Source organism: Lottia gigantea (assembly GCF_000327385.1).
Source record: "Lottia gigantea unplaced genomic scaffold LOTGIsca_1, whole genome shotgun sequence".
Classification (NCBI taxonomy): Eukaryota; Metazoa; Mollusca; class Gastropoda; family Lottiidae; genus Lottia; species Lottia gigantea.
In genome coordinates, this window is record NW_008706746.1 from 8641232 (window position 1) to 8665458 (window position 24227).

The window sequence follows — 24227 nt, forward strand, 5'->3', positions numbered from 1 at the left end:
TCTGTAGGACTGATTCTTATCCAAATTTATTTTTGGTTCTATAATGGTCTTTCCTTTAGTGGGCGAGAGATATCGTATTTTAATGATCTGATTCTGATTCTGCCATTCACGACAAACTTTATAATGATGTCTCATAGCCACCTGAAATTACACAATATACCAGGATTATATTTCCCACTTTACTCAGCTGGATGGGGAAATTAAATTTATTCCCTCGGTACATTTGATAATGCCAGACATTTCTGTTTAATTGAATTTCAAAACTCTTCAAATATCTGAATGTCAAAGATGATGTGTTAAGTGTTAAATTGAGGTATAACTCTAGTATATGTGTATACGTAATTTTTCATGGCACGAACATGGCATATGTGGCACTATTTATAGCAGATAGGGTCAGATAAATATCTAAAAAAAAATTTTCATACCTTTTGAATCTGGCCTTGTCTTGCCCAAATGTCCATATTTTTTTATCAGTATCAACTGACAATATACTGATGAAGGGTAACACACATAAACCCCCCACCCATCCCCCTTAAAGCAGCCATGCAGGAATATCAGTTACAGACTCAAGAAGACAAATATGTTTAGAGACAGAGATACAAGCTTATAATATAAAAAGACTTACACAACACCAGATGGTATATATGACTAATAAACAACAAGTTAGCATGGCTAGACCTGGAACCTCCCACCTTCCATCCCACTGAGCATAATGTTGTACCCCCATCATACACAGGAAGGCACTAATACCAGTAAGTGGTGTTAAGATTAGAAAACAAACAACGTCACACATCATATTTCTTCTGTCTGCTGTTACTGATGGGTGACGCAAGAACTGAAATTTCAGAAATATTAAAGTATTAGTAGTAGCAGTGGAATAGCTCACTTGTTAGTAAGATGGAGTTATCAGCTATACAATAAAGTGTCATGTTGTACCATCTTCAAGATGAGAAATATTGTAATGCCACAGCCAGTGATTCCTAGAGTAAGCCCTACGACAACTTTCATCTCCATCACCCAAACTGTAGTAAGGGTATACATTCTGCAGTCACTAAACCTTTGACATAGATGTTATAATGATCACATTGCAAGGATCAAGGATGAAAGATGAAAATATAACCTATCTAACTTGTATTCCACAAAACACTGTCTGTCACAAAAGAAAAAATAATGATCCCTGGATGGCGAGTTTTTCCCTGATAGTCAGTTTATGTCATAATTGGTGCATGATTTGTATTCCTTGTCTTATAGTAAAATTCACTTTAACAATAATATCTTTATTACATAACGGTCAAAAAAATTAAGCCATTCATTTGACTGATGTGAGCACTAAATAGAGAAAATTTCAAGGTTGAAATACTTGTTTTCTAAAGTAAATACAGTTTTGATGTATCATCTGCCAAAGATTTTATCAAATTGAAAATTGAATTGGGTACTGTAAAATTATATAACAGATTTTCAATTCAAGAATGTTTCCAAATCCAAGGACAAAAAATTTCTCCCTGACAACAAAGTAATTGAAGAAACACTACTGGTATTACAATTCTTTGACTACACTTACAGCAGTTACTTTGCAAATCAAGTTCAGTTTCAAGTCCATCTCTTGATCATTGAAAAGATATTTAGTTTCAGTTCTTACTGCTCTACACCGTACTGGGTTATGAAGTAAAGTTTATGTCCTTTGTATCTTAGCTAATCATAGAGCTCAGGAAATAAAATTTGATTTAGATGCTACCATACTGGTACTTTAATCAGGGTTGTTTATTTATTTTTTTGTCAGTTGGACATTTTTCAACGACCTGTGAAATTTGTTCTCAATTTCCCCTTAAGAGAAGGTCTTTTAAGTCTTTAATAGGATTTACTGAAATCAACTCGACCTCGACTCGGCTAGGCAAAATATACTTTTATATTGCATCAATGTAAAGAAACTAAATAAATAAGAAGAAAATAGAAAATTTTACCTTGAGAATTACCTGCCAGAATGATCTAGACTGTCTCTCTACTTTAAACTGATACTGACAGATTTCACAGCGTGTGGTATTAGATGTACCCAGCCAACGTTCCAGGCACGTCAGATGTAATGCCCCTACAGAACCAGCACAATAACATGGTGCTACTAATTCTTCATTTCCATCACCTTCATGACAAATTCTACATATACCATTCTCACTGAAGTATACATGAAAATGAGAAACACAAATTCAGGGCTTTTTGCCAAACTTGTCTGGTTGGAACTCGAATTTTGAGTTCATCCCAATTGAATGAAAGTGGACTCATCTTATATACATAAAGTATTAATCAAGCCTTTTACAAAATTACATTTGAAGGAAAATTAAAAAAAAAAAAACAGACGAGGCAGGGTTTTAAATAGCAACTGACATTGATAGGGTACAATGTTATAAGTTCTGAGATCATAGAGAAAAGGAGTTGTCCCTATACTTGGCCAAGAGACAATTCAAAAAACTAGTCTAGTCTTGTACCTGAGGAAACTGAGGGAAAGTTGTGGATTTCCTGCTGCAGAACAACTGGAAGGGGTACTAGTCAATTGGTTCACAGCTCGTGGACTAGTTGGTAGAGATGCTATACTATTTGAGGACTTGCAAGAATATTTAGATTTATGATTTGTAGAACTACATGATGGTGTCACTGGTACTATCACTGGTGCATGAATTTTTTGGGCTTCAAGTTTAGTTTCTGATAATGATATAGCAGTTTTGAAACTTGGAGTTCTTAATGGCGAGTTTTTTAATTCTGTTTCTTCTTCTGAGCTATTAACATCTTCATATAAAATTGTAGTGGCGTCTACTGGGTATTGACTGGAATGCTGACCCTATGAGAGATTAGACAAATGATGGAATTTTACAATGATGGTTATACTAATGACCTTTGTTGGATTCTACTAAAGTAGGCCTACATGTATTTACAAAGCCATTCACTACGGCAAGAATTCAACTTTTTAGCTGTGTAGCCTTGACAAGAATCAAATTGCAAACCTTGGTAGAAGCACTGCAGTCTGCAGTTTAGGCCTAAACGTAACCGATCAAAACAATTAATCTTACAATATCATTTAATGAAGATAATGATTTAGACAATCTGTTGGCATCAAGCACTCTTTTTCTGTTAATTATCAAGCCATCATCATCTTCATCATCTAAATTTATTTCAACATAATCTTCTTCTCTTCTCTTACTTTGATTTGGGCACGTCGATGTTGAATCAGTCATGTCGATGTCTGTTTCTAAAACTTTCTGATCAGTTTGACATCCGTTTTCATAAACGTTATCTTTAGTTTTTGATTGTTGGAATAAATAATTCAGGTTTTTGCGCGCTGGAATGTCTCGACTAGTAAAAGAACTTTCAAATGCTGCATTATCACATCCTACAGGCTCATAATTGTGTTTTGTAGCCTGCATGCTTTCAAATGTACCGCTGAAACAACTTTTTCACTTCCTTAATATATCAACCGGAAGTTTACATCACGTGACGTCAGGAACTAAGGGGCGCACTTGGTTTATGAAATCGAGTGCCTCTTGAAGTCTCACTTCGTTTAAAATTCTTTTGATAAAATTCCTAACCTAACATTGTGCGAAAAAAGCAAGGAATTAGGTCTGTCTGACCCAGGCTTGCACTCATATTGGAATTTTATTTAATCCAGGATTTATGTAATACGGCAAAAAGTGCCTGGCTCCTTGCACCTACAGGATTAAATATTTTATCTGTGGATGAGTCTATATATAGGTGGGGATCAGAAATATGGTCACCAGAATTTTAGTCACAGTGAATTGGTCATGTACTGAGAATTGGTGAGTAGCCTAAATATGATCAAGAAGTAAATTAGTCACAGTCGACTAAATAATGAATAATTAACCCTAAAGTTGACATTTAATGAACATGAAATACTGCAGGCCTGAAATGTTTGGTCACGGTCGACTATAAACAAGGCTACATAGTTGACATATTTAATGAACATTAAATACCCTTGCATTGATAAATGTAATTATAATGGTTCAAAATGAATGGAATAGATTACATGGATCAATAAGTTATGAATTAATACTGAACTCTCTAATAGCAAAATATCAATTTCTAAAGCTATTATTTTTGCTGTAATGATCAGTTATGATGTAAAAATTAGCATTGTTCTGTTTATCTGCGTACGTTAAGCGTATGCAATTGTGTACGCCCACATGTAAATGCCATAGTGGCGCCAATGTCAGTCGGTCCGTCAACAAACTTTTTAGACACGATAGCGATTGCAGTTTGTCTCCTATCCGGATGAAATTTGATATGCGTTTGCCCTTTGTCCTCTAGCAACATACACAACATATAATCTAACAACCGGCGTATAAACAGTCGGATACTTGAAAGAACTAGAGCTGAGGTGCAATCGCTTTGCAGTTCGAGAAATGGTGTACAATCACCGCAGTCTGACAATATTTACAAGCACATATACCTGTTTGTGTATAGTCGTGTATTTGTCGCACAGTCGAAGAACTCGCGTACAATTGCCGTACAGGCTGAAAATTGACAGACAATTATATTGCTATATAGATGTTGTACAGTCGTGAAATTGTCGTACAGTCCGAGAACTGGCATACAGTCGTATAATGGTAGTATAGTCCGAGAACTTGTGTATAGTCATATACCGTAGTCATGTGCAATCGCCGCACAGTCTGACGACTGGTGTACAATCACATATAACTGTTGTACAGTCGTGTAATTATCGCACAGTCCGAGAACTGGCGTACAATACCTGTACAGTCGGAGATCTAATGTACAATAGCCGTACAGCAAGGGAACTATCATATTGTTATACAGTCGTGTACTTGTTGCTGTACAGTCGGAGAACTAGTGTACAATAGCCGTAGAGTCCGAAAACTGGCGTACAATCGCCGTACATTACGAGAACCGGTGAACAATCACCGTTCAGTCCAAGAATTGATGTACAGCTGTATAATCATAAAATAAAAAAAAAACACAACTGGATTTTTTATTTTATTAAGTAGGAAAAACAAATAAATAGAAAAAAAATTAATAAATATGGCACTCATGTAGCCTATTATAAAATCCCTTTTCAACAATAATATAAGTTCGACAATACCAGTAAACGGAAATGACATTTGGTTAATGTCCAAACAAACATAAAGCATTTTGAACTCGGCACAATCATTCAACCTGCCTAAAATTCCCATAACAGCCATTTAAGCTCGCGTTTGTATCAAAACCATTTATAGAAGCCATCAGTACATTAATATGTACTATATCAGTCCATACGGCGTCCCAGTTTGTGTAACTTCTTTGGTTCTGAAGTGCTATGGCGTTTATGAAGCGGAAACTAAAATAAAACAATAATATAAACGTAAGAGGATAGAAATGAAGATTTTTTTCTTACTTTCTGTGCCCGATTATTAGGCTTGTGAAGTATGGAGGCATATAGCGGCGTTCACTGTGCTTTGAGTATACATGTATTTATCATTTTAACCATTGAGGCATCTTCAACGTGCACAGCCTGCAGCACAAGAGCTCACGGTTCATTTTTTGCTTTTCAATTTCCAATCAGTGATATAAATATGATAAGCATTTTGTAAGAATAGGACGGATGATTTCGATAACCTTGGATACCATTTTGATTTCTCGGAATCGTGATTGAAAATGAAAATATCGGTTACAGCTTGGAAATATATTCTGAAGCGAAAGAAAAAAGGTATTTTCTCAGCTTCTAATGTACCGTACTAACGTTTTAAGTGTACAAAATATGAATTAATATTTTCAGTAGGTTACAATTTACGATTGCACTCCCGTTTTAAAGTAACCAGACTTACGTTTTTAAGTAGTGATTTACTAAGATGAGAAAACTCTGGTCTGTGGAATGGTTCCTGACACCAACAACTGTTGATCATCTTCTACAAAATTAATCACATTTTCTTCATGATTTGATACGGTTTGTACAAGAGGATGGTGAATGCGGTCCCAGAAGATGTACATGCACTGTGAATCGTCAGCCAACCATATTGGATCAAAATAGGAAAAAGGAAAAATGGTATTGAAGTTTACGTCCTGCTTTTTTGATGATAAGTTGCCAACGGTTTAACGTTTCGAAACCATTGGTTTACTTCTGCTTATCTATGCGACTTTCACAAATGGACCGTACGTAAATCATCCCAACTCTAAAACGTCTAAGCTTTGGAGAACTTTGGACCTGATCTTTGCGCACATATGAAGTAAGTCAAACCACCACTCCAATAACGCTCAACCTTTGTACATTTCTGGAGCGAAAGTAATCTATCATTACTCCTAAACGCCTTACTTTTATAGGTGTTGTACATCGAACTTTATCAAGAAGTTGCCGCCTGCCTCCACACACCTGCCAGATTAACGTCATTGGGTTTAAATCATCGTACGGATATCTACCAGCAAAAACCTCATACATCACCGTGCTGAAACCAGATTGACATGAAATTATATAAAAACAGAACAGAGATTTAATGACCATTTCAATTTTTCTTTTTTTTAACAGTGGATAAAAGCTAAGCCAGTATCCAGCTGAGCAATAGTAAAATACGCCATACATCATAGTGCTGAAAAGAGATTGACATTACATTATATAAAAAAGTGATACAAGGTCAAATAGTAAATAGAATTAGAAATGACATGAAATAAAATAGAGTTTTATGTCTTACTTTTTTGCACTTGTTGAAGTTAATGAGGACAGAAACAAATTAAGAATTCACAAAGTACTACGGCTGGGTAGGCCTATAGTATGGTATGCTATTTCACAAACAAATATAATTAGGAACATCTTATGAATTCTTTGTGCGGTTGCGATGGGAGTCGATGAAGCGGTTTTGGATAGAGAAGGAAAGGTTCCATGCCAGGGGTGGTTGATTTCAGAACCCACGATTTTCCCCTTCACGTTTATGATTACGACCCTGGTTCTTTGAAATGTATCCTAATGTATCATTCCCTTTTAAAAACTTTTTACGACTCTTCCATGAAGTCTAGTTGCTTTTCGTAACTGAAATACTAAAAGCTTGTGTTTCTGTTAACAGCTTGTTAAACATTGGATAAAAACCTTACCCGAATGCAAAAATGTCGGTTTCCTTGGAATATGCTGTTGTCGTGGTAACGAGTCTCGGTGGAACGACACTGACACAGGCCAGAACTTCCGGTGCTACGTAGGTTAACTGGTGAGGAGGAATGATTGCATAGTCCGACCTGAAAATATTGAGATTATAAACAAAAAGATACATGACACATAAAAATCACATTTTCAGTGTTATAATTTCAGGCATCTTTACAGGGTTTGGTCCAGCCTTTAAGACTAAGTTTAATATTGTATTATATTATTATTATTATTAATATTATTAATACTGAGTAAAATATTGATATTTATACTTTAATATGTGGTGGTATTCCACAGTAGACAGGTATTACATGTATATGAAATAGAGTTTTTATGTTTTGATTTTGTGCAGTGTGTACTCTGAACAAGATAGGAAACATGATGCGGAACTTGCCATGAGTTAGTATATCATTGGTTCGTTGCACAACGGAGTTGGCTTGCAACATTGCAAACTTATTTCAAAATGTTTTATGTTAATACCGGCATACTGAGGTACTTAGTTACTCGGTAACTTTGGTCAGACTTTAGGTAAAGGGCACGTGTTCTCTCGCGTGTTCTCTACACGTATTTCGGATGTCAACACCAGGACAGCGTTTGTAGAAACGATTGTTTGACAAATCGTCAGAAAAACCTGACAGTTTGGTTGGAAACGAGAATTTGATTAACTAGCATTCATTAACGTACTACTTGAATTTGTGGTTACTGTAATCAACTTAATGGCAAAAAGTGAAGTAAAAAGTCTTGTGCTCAGAGACGTAATTGATTGTTTAATTTCCCAAGAGAACACCATTGACAAATTGTTTGTTACGACTGTCACAACGCAATCTGCTTTATATATTATTTTGGAACGTCATACAATCAACATTTAGAGATACTTGTATTTATTGTCGTTTCAGACAAGAGTTTGTCCCTACCCATTTATTGAGCTGCTTGTTTTTAGATAATTTTCACCATGACCATGTCGTTCAATACATTATTTCTATAGGATTTGTCTGTAGAGACAAATATATTTTTCCCACATACATATGGACTAAATGTCGAAGGCCTTAAGAATAATTTGAGTAAATGCGAAGCAAAAAGGTCAACCGTTTTAATTTTACGGAAACTTCCGAGAATTGCCTAATGGTCCTTAGTGAGCCTATTAAGAAAACTTGTTTCTTATTTTCTTGATAATTTACTTCCGTTGATAACAATTGAATAATTCCAGTCATTTGTATTTTAGAATTGAAATGTAGAAAGTTAAAATACAGAACGTGACCAACATATCAGTTCATCCTTTATCATTGACATGTGAAGCACATTACTATTGATATCCAATTCGCCATTTATTAGTTTGGCTTGCTATTAAATGAAAACCAGTTATGGAACTAGATAGATCTTTTCAAGTTTTTGTACTAAATTTGTGCAAATTGTTGGCTTTTGATAACGGAAATTCTACCACTTGATCAATTGACGAGGTAGGGCGTCCAGTGCAGTGTCCAGTGTGGGATATTCAATGACTATTGGAAAACAGTAGAAAATATTACACAAAGTGGACACGTGTCTGCCATTTTCTTTATCACCGACATTCCCGCACCATACACTGTATCGGACACCATTTCTCGTCTTTTCGCTCACCCAAGACAATTACTTTCAAGTTCGGCAGGAAATTTCCCCTGTTTTCATTATCTAGTTTGACAGGGAGTTTATTTCTCTGTAGTCTGTAATGTCATTAACTAGTTGGACATGCTAGATCTCTCTAATGACATTAACTTGTCTGGTCGACACAGACACAACCGTCATGTTAATGAGGCTTTTGTCAGTTGCCAGTCCCTTTGGTCAAAAGATATACATTATGTTTTGCGTAACGTCATTGATAATCCTCTTTATGGACTATTAACATTGTTCACTATATTACAGTTTAAATCAAATTGAACCTATAGTTTACTCTCTTGCTATGGGATCCACCTCATGGTAAGAAAAAATTCATGGTCAGTACCTTTGGTACTTTAGGGAGTCGATCCAGAGTCGGCTTCTAACCCCTACCATCATTAATACTAAATTAAGTCTCGGAAAAATCGATTTGCTGTGAAAGGTTAAGATGACGACCATTAAATGTTATACCACATTGGCTACACTTGAGTAGATTTGCAAGAATGTCAATCGAATTAAAATCAAATTACAATTCCATTTCCTCTTTCGCCTATGCAAATCACGTTTTGATTGGTTGGAAAAAAATATAATTATACAACGGGACTGTAGTAGGACACTTGTTAGAGTACAACTGAGACGAAAAATATCAGAAAACAAATAGAAACGAAATTGTTATCTGATTTTGATTATATTTCAAGAATGTAGAGATGAGTGAAACCGTAAAATATTACCTTTCGTGAACAGATTCAGCGATTCCCCAATCCATAGCACTCAGTTTAACCTTCGGACATAAGAATACATTATGTGAATTGAGACATTTTAACGCAATTCCTTTAGCATGAAGATACCCCATTCCAAGCGCCACCTGTCGTAATATCTGTACTTTATCATACATAGTTATCTTCTCGTGTTTTATATGGATATGTTCATACAGTGATGTTCCTCTGTGATAGCTGAAAATAAACCAATTTTAAAGGGATTGTAAAACGGTTTTCAAATTTTGTGTATCGGTGACAATGATAGCATCAATTTGCACCATTCCAATTTCTGTGGTTCCTGCAATTACACTACAATTAAGCGTTTAACGACGTCACTAATCACAAAATACGCTTCATCACGTAAGGCCCTGCGATTAATGACGCAAGCACTTAGTTTTAGTGGAATTGCAGAAACCACAGATGTCTGATTGAAAATTGGATTAGTACAAATTGATACTATCGATGTCCCAGATTCACATAGAAAACTTAAAAATTTGTTTTACTATCCCTTCAAGAATATAGTAATCATTTCAGAATGCGGAATTCATTTTTTATTCCAGACGAAATAACTTCCGGCTTATATCCTATTATGTAACGTGAACATTTAATTTGACCCATTATCGTTGCATATTACGGTGTAATAGGACAGCAATTAAGATACAGACATAATTATATGGAATCAAAAAGTAGATCTCGACAGAGTCATACAAGATTTTTTATTTGATTTGATCATAAGGAGTGGTAAGATGTAAGCTTAAAGTTATGAATGTAAAAAAAGCCTTCAATAGTGTATAGGTGGGTTTGGAACAACGATTTACCTTGTGACGACAGCTAAATCGGGAGATTTGGTACAGGCAGCCATAAACAGAATAATATTTTCATGTCGTATTCGACACAGTTTGGTTAAATTCTTCCAGAATGTATCAGTGACGTCATCTTTATCTTGAAATACATGTACAGTCACATCACCGTGCCATCGACCTCTGGAATGAAAACAGCTCATTTGATAATTTGTTAAAACTGGGGTCAGTTATTCAAAATATGCAAATAACCCATTTTTTCACATTCTGTCGCATGTCATATCAGTCTGAAACTGATTATTTACAGCCTTTGCGATATGTTATTTGACAAATATTGCAAGACGAACTAGACAGTGGCACAACTACAACAGGCACATGGTACCCACTCCTAAAGAGGCCCCACCGCCAGAAAAAATACAATATTAAAACAATTGTACCAGATAAGTATCTAAAAAAATTCCTTTGTCACTCCACTCACCTAGTTGTATAAGTTCAGAACAACGACCCACCGACCACGTCTAAAAGGAATTGAAATCGTTCATCCACAATGTAGCAAGCTTCCGACACCAAAAGCGTGTTGATCTATACCTACCTGTAGATTTTACAGCGGGCACCTTGTTTTAAACATTCTATAATCTCTACTGATTGGTATGGTATAGAAAAATCTTCTAATGACCGTCGACCTTGTAATATTAATCTAAAAAATAAAATTACACGGAATTTACGTCCTAGTTTCTACTCTATATGAAGCTGATAAAAAGAATTAAGTAAGAATGCGCGAAAGTGAGGAACACTTCTGTTCAATCGATATCAAGATGCCTGTGAAGGATTACAATGAGCTACCGCGGCCCCATAGTGTAGTAGTGCCGTTGCGTATCAATGTGTACCAATGCGTGCAATCTTTTAGTTGTGAATTGCGTATACGGTGCTTTACCTATGCGTGTACAGTGCGTGAAAATACCTCAACGCTGCGAAGCACCAAAAAAAACCACGCCTAACGACTTGCCATGATCAGTTGCGCGGCATAAAGGTACAAAGGTAGAGCATAAACTTACTTTTCGATGAACTCTCGACTCTCAGACAACAATTCATCTTCAAAATCATCTTCAGTTGTGATTTTCCTACCAGGGATTGGCCAGGTCATTAATAACCGTTTAAACCCCACCAGATCCTCATTGGAACCCACTGGGCTGGGTTTCGGTGGACAACTGTTGGTCGTAGTGAGAGGATTCTTAACTGTCAGTCCATCAGTGGGAACACGGAGCGGTGACAGTTTCTTTTCGTATCCAAGATGGTGCTGTAGAGCCTCTTCAACATCTTTTAAATCCTGTTGGTTGGACAACAAGGTCCGTCTCTCTGGACTCCCCTCTCGGTCAAATTTGGGAGAAAATTTATTCAATTGTAATGTCTGTAACACAGGCCTTTGTTTGGGACTAACTTTGTTATTTGATTTGTTGCTATGACAATCACGTTCTTTAATGCTATTAGTATCGTCTGTCGTTATTTCAATTTTAACTATTTGGTTAACTGATTCTGTTTTTGTTAATTTCTTGTGATAAAAGTGTTGTGTCTCGGTCGGACAAGCTCCTCTTAAAAATGGCTTTTGATTAATGTGTCTGGACTCGTCCAAACTTTCATATTTTCGCCGCGCTCGAATCAATTTCCGGAAGCGTGCACACACCCTTGCGAACACTCCAATCGGTCGAGCATCAGGATCAGCTAGTTCCTCACAATGTTTTCTTTTCTTCGACTTCCTACCACATTCACAATTTGATCGAGTCTCAGTTTTAATTTGTTGAACTCGTAGAACTTTTTTCCAGTGAAGCTCGCCTGAAAATACAAATTAATAGAATATTAGGAATCAAATTTCAGCAACAATCTAAGTGTAATCTAATATCCTTATTATATTAGCAATGTTTTCTTGACGAATGATAATAACGGCACTAGATTACAAATAAGCGTTATACTGAATATCATAGATGAAAAGTGATATAGTATGATGGTATTGTTTAAGATCTGTCACTGGTTACTGCAGTCCGATTGTATTTAAATGTATACTTCTTATTAGTTTCTGAATCGTGATATTTATACCTGAAATTGATCTCTATTGACAGCCAATGTAAATATTGAAACGAATATACCCTTATTAAATTAAATTAAGTCTGGGTATTGTTTATTGCTCTAGTAACGAATTCGACTTATCCATGATAACTGTTGACCAGTGGCGTTTTTATACGGGGAGTGGGGAGTGAGGGGTGCAGGTTCAGCGGAGGGGTGGGGGTTGTTATAGGTGAAAATTGCCTGGTGGCCCCCCTTGGCAATTCCGTGGCCATTACTCAGCCTCCTTACCGAATAATTCTTTCAGACGCCACTGCTCTTGACTTTATTAGTTACACATGTACCTCAATTTACGTTTGCCATTTTAATGATCGTTTTTGCTGTCCGAATCAAATATTGTAAAAATTATTCTTGTGCATTACATTTGTATTACCATCGATTAATTCCCAAAAAGGTATTGAAATGACAATTCTAGTCGCAGAGATGAATCAGGTCCGGATGTAGAGTTATTCCTTATCTCGACTCATATCATTGTAATGAAGCTATTGGACTAGGAAGATTAAATTTAACAAGTAGAAAAATGTGTCGTGTTTCACATAAATATTTTATTAGAAACGGAAGAACATAACTCGGTAATTTAAGTTTTATGAATAGGACAATAACATTAATGTGTTACAGTGGCAATAATCATTACTGTTTTACATTTTCATTCAGCGTACACATTGTGAATAAATAGTTAGATATGCCGAACATTCGTACAATTTGTTAATCTTTTGCCAATTTGCCAATCAGACATTTTGTCGTTCATGATATTTTGTCCGTATTGCTAACTACTGTTTTTGTCTCACGATTCACAATCACCTGGCTCATTTGAAACTTTGATATTTGCCTCTTTGGGTATTTAGTCGGGGGTAAGGACAGTTGTTCACCGAAAAATTGTTCACTGGAAATATGCCCACCAGACAGATGCTCACCAGACAGATGCTCACCAAAGAATAAAGAAATAGGTCAATTGCTCACTATAAATTTATAAAATAATTCTTTTCTGTTTAAATTCAATATTTAAGACCTACTGCTCCTATTGATATCTAACCCTGTTGAGAGTGTTAATAAATAAGGCGATATCGACCATCGTGGTTAATGGAAGTATAAAAGGTGGCAAATGACAACAAATTGTGTTATTAGTCAATCAAACCGAGATCGAAGTAGCTTGGGAATTACTTCCTCTGTTCATTTCCAATTCCAAGACTTGTACTCTCATTTACTATACTGAAAAATCAACCTACAAATCGCTGTAATGAGAGAAGTACTATGATGTCAACAATACTGAGTTCATATTCCTCCATGCCTATTCCTGTCTAATTGATAACTGTCAAGGGATCTGCCATTTTCCCGGTAATGTTACCTTCATTTTCTGTTATTAACCAAAACCCATGGCTTATAAGTTAAAATGGGAAAATAATAGTTTATGGAAAGGGAGAAAAATGTGCATGATGGAATGATTGTACCTAAGGGAAGGATAGATCACGAGCTAGTTTACAAGAGGAAAATTAAAACGAGAGGAAAGCCTAACTTCCAGATTCACCAAATAGTTTAAGATAAACGTGGATAATTTACGAGTTGGAGGAAGGACGAATAAGCTACAAGAGAGAATATAAGTATATGAGAGGATAGACAGTTTACTGGTCAATGGAATAGTTCATGTTTCGCCATTATGTTGTTTTTGTTGTTGTTCTTGGTTTATTTATTTATGCCAGAAGAAGACGTTTTCCGTTGGAATCTATAAGCGAGGATAATTCTAGATTTGATCTGACATTTCAATAGTCTCTGTGACATTAAAGGTCTATCATTTTCTAAAGTCTAGCTGAATGTTAAAGTTTTAAAATAAAGTAAAAGTTAAGCAAGCTAATCTCGGAGTGCTTCACTGATTAATCGTCATAGAAACAGAAGAATTATTTATCTATTAGAGTTGAAATCTATCAAATAGAACAAGTAAATACTGTACTTATGGGAAATACAATTTGGATTAACCTCAGAAGTAGATTATTAACTTAATATTATTGTTAATATGTAATACTTTGAACCTCTAAGTAAGAGGGAGAGCATACATTATTGTTTCAGGGAAACTTACAGATTACATGGCCCAAGGCCAGTTTCTTTGTAAAAATCGTTAGAGGTTGGCTTTACTTTGTGTTTCGCAATCCCACAATTTGCCATTGCTATATATCAAGATTAGGGTCAACATGACGCGTTTTGATTGGTCAAAAATAACGCCAGAAGAATGTGACTACCGTAGAAAACTTGTTAGATTAAAATGGAGACAATTGAAATAGATAGCTTGTATGAATAGTCATACAATAGACGACCAGTAAAGACAATCACCCCTTCAGCCGCATTAGCCTTTTAAGCCACAATCAATTGACTTTAATCAACAATAATGATTGATCTTGAATCTTGGGAATTACAGGAAAAACCAGGTTGATATGACAAAATTAATAGAATTTTTCCACCATCCCAGTCATTGCTACAAGGCAGTGTCATCAATATCAGATCAATCTTGTTGTAAACGTATTAACTGTTTAATTATTAATATGTTTATGATCAAGCTGAATGCGATATAGTATATTTCCAATTACTGATGCTCTTCTATATCTTGACACCCGAAGCATTTGTCTCTTGACGTAAAATTCTTGGTAAATGTTTATGTCACTCAATGATCTGAATGATGAATCTTTGTCGAAGCTCTCTCTAAATAAAGCTTACGATCAAGTCCATCTTCTAAACTCAGAATTCAAGCTATTTATTTCAGGTAGACAGTATTAAGTACCAAATCTCAGTACAAATAGGTCAAAAAATTCTTTATTCCATATTCTAGTAATTTATCAACCAAACACAAAATATATCTGTCCCAGTTGTATTGTTTTATATTGTGTTTGTTATATTCCAATTATTTATTATATGTATTTTTATACTTGTCAATCTTGTCGTCCTTGTATTACACAAGAATTCCCGATAGGTTAATAAAGAGTTATCTTATCTTATATATGTCGACAGAATTAATGAAGGAAATTTCTTAATTTAGTATTTTAACACTTGATTCACCCTTGCTCTTGGTTTTGTTAAATCTAATTCTTTTACGAATAGTCCAAATGAGTTATAATATCTATTGAGTATCCTTTTGATGGATGCAGTCTACTACTGCAACTAAACACCACACCATTGCCCCTCTGGATATAGAACATGTTCCTCCGAACAATCAAGTCTGGCTGCGGGCCCCGTTTCACAAAAAATCTCTCGATGATAATTTGTTGTAAGTGTAGATTTTAACATTGAGAAATATCATATTGACGACAAAATTGATCTAAGATTATTTATGGAATGGGGTTGTCAACACTGCTTTCAGAGTCCATATATTTTGTAACACCATTTAGAATCGTATATTAATAATATTCGAAAACCTCACCATGCAACTTAGAGACTTGTTTGACAACCCTACTTCTAGAGTGCATATAACATTGCTAAATTTCTTGATATAACCTTTATGCAAATCTATCACAAGTTTTGGAGTTCTTTCTTACAGTGTACAAGCCTTAAATATCATCACCTATTCTCCTGGTGTCAGCTCTACGACTTGTTTTGTGATTTTTATTTTTTTCTTCCGAGTATCAAAAGAATGTCTAAGAAGAAAATCTTACCAGAATACAAGCTCATTTCACGTCTCTTCTTATAATCCATTTTCTGAAATAAAACACAAAGAATATAGGTAAAAATTATGGTAATATCCGTTGTTTTCTCAATGAGGCTCGGGAAGTAATAGTCGAAAGACGTGAGCGAGATAATAATGGGGCCAATTCCATCACTTTGTTATAGAATCTTGTCGTGATTCATTGACACTTATATAAAAGTATCTACGTACAGAGATCATCGAACATACAAGTGCGAAAGACGTCATGTGGTAGAAAAAAAGTTTCAATAGCATGCTTAACTATGACACTCGAGAGGGAAGATGGCGTCATCAACATTATGTAACCAAAAATGATTCATTATGTAACTATGCATCTATTTGCTTGGATTTCTGCTTTAAATGAATCAAGATAGTTTTCCTTATATCCTTAGAATGTACATCGTGGACATGTTTATGCTCTTTTGAACCATTTTGTGTAATGTGTTACAAAACTTGACCAGATGATAACTTTACTTTCGAAAAATGTCAAGCTTTAAGTTTTCTCGGTATACATTCATTTGCTAGAAAAAATCCTTTTTGAATCCTTTAACCATCTTCACAATGTTGAAGTATTGCAAATTTTTACAATGTCAAGGTTACGAACTCCGTCTAATAACCTGGCATCAAGTTTGTAAATGCAAAGTTTTGTTCGGATTGAATCTCTGCAATAAAATACTTCTGTGATATAAGAAAATGTATTAGACGGATTTCTAAATAGCTTGATATTGTAAAGATTTCTCTTGAGGTGAGTTCGTCTGAAACGAAGGAACGAAAGGTATCACGTTCAACAGCTCCGAGTTTGATACGGATTAATTACAATAAATCATAGAAAATCTTCTTTCATTTTAAGACCTTTAACAAAGTTCTTAATCTTTTTAAGATCGTCTCAAGTTTTTACCGACCATGATATTGCACAATAGTTTGGTGATATTTCAACAATAAACAGGTTTTTCTATTTTAATACCATTAATTTCTGATTTCAATCTCTATATATTTGCTGTTTGACGTGGTAAGGTGGACGTTTAAAAACCTTTTATTACAACAATTTTGATATGAAGAATTATGTTTGCGTTTGATATTTTGATATAACATAAATGTTCATAAAAATATATATCATTAAAAAAATTTGATATTGCAATAGCATTTGATATGCCAAGGCAGACTTTTAAAACCCAGTCAGGTCTTTGGAGGGGGAGATGGCATTTAGAATTGCAGACAACGCACTATTGGCAAAAAGTTATGCTTAATTAGACAGATGCGCCATTTTTGTGACCAGTCATCTTTTAGTCTCAGATACGGAACTTCTTTTGCTAAACCAATCAGTAATAGTGTTCACAGCATACCGTCGAAATTTGATTTAAATCCAAAATTCGATTATTAAAATGATGAGTCGTCATTTTAAGATATACTCTGTGATATATAGAAAATAGTGAATAAAAGTCCTAGTTTGAAGTATTTTTATAGGAATTATGCGATTGTCTTACATTTCTAGTACTTCTGAAGACTATTTACATTTAAAACTCAAACCAACCCCCAAAATGGCACATCTGTCCCTTTAACAGTATGTCAAATGCATGTATATAAGAATCTAGATCAACATGAAAATGAAAATATACACCTATCTTCTTTATATTGCAAAATATACATGTTATAGTGCAAAAGCAGAGCCAAGACTGAATGTTACAAACTTTCAACAAGTGGTTGCCTAGCAAGATAAGCCCACTTTCCTGATACATTTTCAGTATATCAAGGGCGGTCACCTATCTGTGTCAAATCATTCCAAAATTTAATTTGTGCAAGATATTGTTGATTTAAACAAACACACATTATTTAATAAAATTCTGACATAAACTGTCACCTCTAACGCTAAGAAATTTTGATGCGTTTTACTAAGTCATGGGCAATAACTCAAATTCCATTGATCGAAAAAATTGTCAAATTTAATCTCCTGACTAAGATCTCATCATTGTAAATGATCATACCAAATTTCATTTAAATCGGATGGAAACTGTAGTCTCTATTGTGTTCACAAATTTTGACGCGTTTTTCATAAATCAATTGCAATAACTCAAAAACCATTCATCAAAAGATAGCCAAATTCGAACTTGTCCAAGATCTCATCATTATAAATATTCACACCAAATTTCATTGAAATTGGATGAAAACTGTAGTCTTTATTGTGTTCACAACCAAATTTTGACGCGTTTTTCATAAATCAAGGGCAATAACTCAAAAACCGTTCATCGAAAGATCGTCAAATTCGAACTTGTCAATGATCTCATGAGTATAAATGATCACACAAAATTTCATTAAAATCAGAAAACTGTAGTCTCTATCGCGTTCACAAGCCAATTGTGGACAGACGGACGGAGGGACATGGGTGACGACAATATACGTCCACATTATAGTGTGGGCGTATAAAAATTAGACTTAAAAAGGATTAAAAATTATAACAATTAGACTTCACTTCACAATAATATGATAAAAAAAGGCAGAGATATTTTCGAAGCTGAGGCACTCATATGGTGTGATTTTACTAAGATAGATATTCATAATTTAGCACTAGTCGTCATTGCCAACAATCTGGTAAAATGCCTTGAGCTCTTCATTAGTTTGTCTTTCATCCAGCCTGAGATTTCTCACTTTGTCGAGTGGTTTTTATACAATTTTGATTACTGTTTTTTTCTCGTGAAAATATCTGTGATCCTTACGGCAATTGGATTGTTATAATTGACATGACTATAATACTGGGTCTTATTTTATCTTTGCTTATATTTCAAAATGTTTTTGTCTCATCTCTGTTTTATCTCCCCTTGTCACTGCCTTATCTTTGTCTTATCGTGCATTATATTTGTCTTATCTTGTCTTATCCCAGTCTTATCTTTTCTTATCATTTGTCTTATCTTGTTTTATCTTTTTTCTTTTCTTTATCTTTGTCTTATCTTGTCTTATCTTTCTCTTATTTTAATCTTATCGTCCTATCTTTGTCTAATCTTGTTATGTCTTTTTTTCTATCTATGTCTTATCTTGCCATATGTTAGTTTTATCGACTTATTTTTGTCGTTTCTTGCTCTTATCACAGTCTTATCTTTGTCTTATATTTCTCCTATCTTTCCTTATCTTAGTCTTATCTTTGTTTTATCTTTGTCTTCTAATGCCTTATCCGAGTCTTCTCGCTTTATCTTTTCTTCTTCTTATCTTGCCCTATCGTTTTCTTGTCTTTGGCTCATTTTCGTCTCTCCTTTTGTCATCTGTATGCCATATCTTTCTTATATATGTGATACCTTGTCTTTGTTTCATTTTTGTTCCCCATATCTTCAGTTATCTTTGATTGTCTTACCTTATCTTGTCCTCTCTTATCATTTTTTATCTTATCTTTTCGGTAAAGTCTCTTCCTTTAAAATTTTATTTTCTTATCTTGTTTGTAATCTGTACTTCTCTTGATTCAATTTATCTTGATCTTTAAGTAGATGAAATTCGCAAATATCTCAGAGATTGGAGGTTTCTTATCTGATTAAGGAATTATCTATAGATATTGGTCTGGAAGGCATTGTATCAGGACATACAGATATATCTAAACTCGGGTCTTCATCAGAACCATATTTAGCTACAATTGGCGTACTGTATCTTAATCTAAACCTGAGGCCAAACAGTCAAGTTCATAAATCGGCCATGGTAAAAGGACTGTATGCAAAATGAAAAGTTTTTCTATAATATTCTATTAACTTACTTTTGTTTCTACTTGATCAAGCTGAATTTGTTTTAAAACGGACGATTAAAATGTGTAGTTAATAACAATTTAAAATAATTTTGATGAGCCTTTAGCAGAAAGATATTTGAGTTAAAACTATCAGATTATGAAAACTGTACAAATTATCTACTCTTTAGTCTTTAGTTTGCAATAATTTCAGCAAATAAATTCCACAACCAACTTAAAAATCATTTTGTCCCTTTTACTTTACTTATTTACTGGCAACAGTCTAGTCATTACTGTTTTAGCCGTTTCCCCTCGAAGCAGTAGGAACTGTCTATCAGGCTTGAGGGATTAATACCCAAGAAGAAAACCACCAGACTATGGGGAAGAATGAAGATCAATAATCAATGTTACTCTACGACTTCGTATTATCATCTTAACATTCCTTAGAGTGCACTAGCTTATTGTCTTGTTTGGTCAACCCTTTTCTTACAGTTCATGCAATTCCAGTCCACGAAAACCAAAAATAGAAATAAGCCTCAGGTACAATTAGCAGAATATCAGAACCAATGGCGTTCCTACGGAGGGGCCAGGGGCACAATGCCTCCCACTACGCTCCCAGAAAAGATGCTGCCCCCTCCTCACTCACTTTCAATTCATTTTAAAAAGCCACTGATCAGTAACTCCTCATTAATAGAGATTAATTTTTTTGTGGACAAAGCATTTGATTGGTTGAATATTTATGTAATCGTACCATCTTATAAATGTTGTTAGATCAGGGATTAGTGCAATAACCCACAGTGAAGCGATAAATTTTGAGCAATTTACCCATTCATCAAATCAATTATAATGAATACTCTTAAGATAATCTTTTAGTGCTTTAACGTGTGATTATTTTTATCAGACAACCATTTCTCTGGATATACTGAAACCCCTCTGAAACACATCGATCTGGTAGAAAATAGTATAAGCGAATCGTGTTTGCACCCGTACCTCGTGTGTTCACTTGTTCTATTTTCGTTTGTATCGATTATTCTGCACCGTACACCGCGCCGGACACCGTATATCGTTTATTCCCACATTAAAGCTTAGACGACGTACGGTGTGGGAATATTGATACGGTAGAAAATAGTAGAAACGGGCCCGTACCTCTTGTGTTCACTTGTTCTATTTTCTGCTGTATCGTAACCTGCACCGGACACCGTACACCTTAAACCGGCATATTTGAAAAGTCCGAAGTAAATATTTTGATCGAAAAGAAAATGGAGCACTTACCTTAAAACCTGTTAATTGAATGCAAAAATCAGATTTGAATTGTGTAAGTACAAAGATCTTTGAGTTATCCTCTGCCAATCTGACATTTAAATGTACTTTCCCCTTTCATCTCCAGCAAGCTTGTACTTTCCACTTTCCAATGTAACCTTTCAGAGTACCAAACATTAACGAATATTCCAATTGTTTAGTTTCTAATTTCCAGATGACAGCTATTTCACGATCGTGGTTTTCTAATGCAGTCATTCTACATTAAAAAATTGTTTAAGTTTCTAATTACATTTTAACTTCCCCCTGTCATATCGAGTTTAGATTTGTCTCATAATCGGTTGATGTTCAATATCTAAACCATTCCAATATCACTCAATACTTTGAGTCAGCTTTTACTATAGTTTATTGTGTATTCATTTCATATAACAGTTATTTATTTCCATTCACTACGAAGTTAAAGGGATTGTAAAAAGGTTTTCTAAAATTTGTATGTGCATCTGGGACACTGATAGCACCAATTTACACCATTCCAATTTGCATTCATACGTCTGTAGTTAAAACTAAGTGACGTCGCTAATCGAAAGTCAAGTATACTTAAATAATAAGGACTTCTCGATTTATGATTTATGAAATTGAAAGAACCACAGATCTCTGATTGAAAATTGGTTTGGTGCAAATTGATGCTATCAGTGTCCCCGATACACATAAAAAGTTTAGAAAACCTCTTTAAATCCCTTTAAGACAGAGAATGATGTCATCATCTATTCAACAAAGCTTTTACATATTACTATTTATTGATAAGATCATGGTTAAAAGCAACGGAACCCGGCTGTCCAAATTATAAAGATCTTAATACCAACTACCACGACTACCTACAACTACCTAGTCTGCACTATCAGTTATCTAAATGCGGACGTTAGCTTTACATCTACCATCAACTACCTGGTCTGCGATATCAGTTATCTGGAAGCGGACATTAACTTGTCATCTACCAACAACTACCAAGTCTGCAATATAAGTTATCTGGAAGCGGATATTAACAACATCTACCAACAACTTGGCCTACCTATATCTCTGATAACAGTTATCTAGACGCAGACGTTAACGCGTCATCAACCAATAACTAACTACATCTCTGATAACAGTTACCAGAAGCGGACATTAACTCGTCAAAAACCAAAAACAACCTAATGTGCGATATCACCAGTTAATTTGTCATCTACCAACAACTACCATTATACATCCTAGTGTGCGATATCACCAGTTAATTTGTCATCTACCAACAACTACCATTAAACAACCTAGTGTGCGATATCACCATTTAATTTGTCATCTACCAACAACTACCATTATACAACCTAGTGTGCGATATCACCATTTAATTTGTCATCTACCAACAACTACCATTATACAACCCAGTGTGCGATATCACCATTTAATTTGTCATCTACCAACAACTACCATTATACAACCTAGTGTGCGATATCACCAGTTAATTTGTCATTTACCAACAACTACCATTATACAACCTAGTGTGCGATATCACCATTTAATTTGTCATCTACCAACAACTACCATTATACAACCTAGTGTGCGATATCACCAGTTAATTTGTCATCTACCAACAACTACCATTATACAACCTAGTGTGCGATATCACCAGTTAATTTGTCATCTACCAACAACTACCATTATACAACCTAGTGTGCGATATCACCAGTTAATTTGTCATTTACCAACAACTACCATTATACAACCTAGTGTGCGATATCACCATTTAATTTGTCATCTACCAACAACTACCATTAAACAACCTAGTGTGCGATATCACCAGTTAATTTGTCATCTACCAACAAACCAAGGTTTGAACGACGATGCAATTTATTTGTTAAATGTTGGCTTTTTCGAACCGTTCAACATTTAATAAATAACTACAGATTCTATACACCAGATTACAAGTGTCCAACCTTTAACCACAACAACTGTTTTCAAACATGGTTTAAACTTCCAATTTTGTCGCCTTTTTGGTTAAATTATTTTTTAAGTTTTCAATGTTTTCACTAAATACACTCCTTGACATAAAAATTTAATATGTTTCCATAGCAGCAAGAATGTTCTCACTAAGAATTTAATTCCTGTCGCCTCTTTTCTGAATCATGATTTTTTTATTCAATAAATTCCTCACCATTTCCAAACAATGAATAATTTCCTGTTATAAACAGAACAAATAATATAGTTATAATGTAATGTGAGTGAATTATCACAGACTGTGTTACTGTTTCATACTGGCTTTTACATTGATCACAGAGTTTTATTTTACTGCTTTGATTATTTTAGTTCAAATACTTGTATAAGATACACTTTTTACATCAGATTTGACTCGAGAATTCTTATAAATTAGAATATTGTTATAGTCGACATTGGGCTCCTGTTCAATGAGTAACTCATCCATAATAACATTTCATTGATCACTGCGTTTTGATTTACTGCTCTGAGTATTTTAGTTGAAATACTTGTATAAGATAAGCCCTTTTAATGTGAGATCAGCTCGAGCATTTTGATACTGTAGCCGACCTCTGGCCCCTGTCGAGTGATATATTACTTTATGAATTATCATAGATTATATAACTGATGTTCACTGTTTTTCATTGAAGCTTTAAGATTTTCAACTGCGAAAGTAGCATAAGATAAGCTCTTTCAATTTGAGCTTATTGAATCCATCGAGAGTCTTTGCACTACAGAATATAATCTCATGCGCTTATGTTCTAATTGGAATTCAACCTCGTTTCCTTAAAACACGTGACAGGATATAAATATTATATCCGCCACATGTGTCGACATCTATGCTGAGTTATTGATAATTATTAGTTTCACCGAAAGTTTTACGTTGTTTTTTTCCAAAATTGTACGCCTGTCTGTGAGGCATGTATGCATATATAACCAAAATAACACGAAGAAAAACCTACGGCACAAGCAATCCTTTGTTACCTTTAGGTGTACGTTGAAACGTGGAACCAAAAGAAACACCAATACATACGAAAACAGAACAAGTGACTTACTGTACAGATGAGCTAGTTATTGTTTCAGTACGGCTTCTGTCACATTTCACCTGCCATCGCTATATCGATCGACTTCCATACAAATTGTTTGCTTTACAGTATAGTTTAATGAAATC

At 34.7% G+C, this 24227-nt stretch overlaps 2 protein-coding genes across 2 annotated transcripts; both read right to left on the reverse strand.

Annotated features, from left to right (window-relative positions):
* Positions 1–72: 72 nt before the first annotated feature.
* Positions 73–2171, reverse strand: LOTGIDRAFT_66924 (hypothetical protein; the record flags this gene model as incomplete). Its single annotated transcript, XM_009045940.1, has 3 exons — positions 73–141; positions 626–835; positions 1974–2171. Coding segments are annotated over 3 exons (477 nt in total), but the record flags the coding sequence as incomplete, so codon positions are not given.
* Positions 2172–5263: 3092 nt separating this feature from the next.
* On the reverse strand, positions 5264–17492 carry LOTGIDRAFT_228139 (hypothetical protein; the record flags this gene model as incomplete). Its single annotated transcript, XM_009045941.1, has 10 exons — positions 5264–5335; positions 5823–5903; positions 6308–6437; positions 7078–7215; positions 9487–9708; positions 10332–10496; positions 10906–11010; positions 11369–12143; positions 16067–16109; positions 17439–17492. The coding sequence occupies 10 exons, from the start codon at positions 17490–17492 to the stop codon at positions 5264–5266; spliced, it is 1785 nt and encodes a 594-aa protein (XP_009044189.1).
* Positions 17493–24227: the final 6735 nt, after the last annotated feature.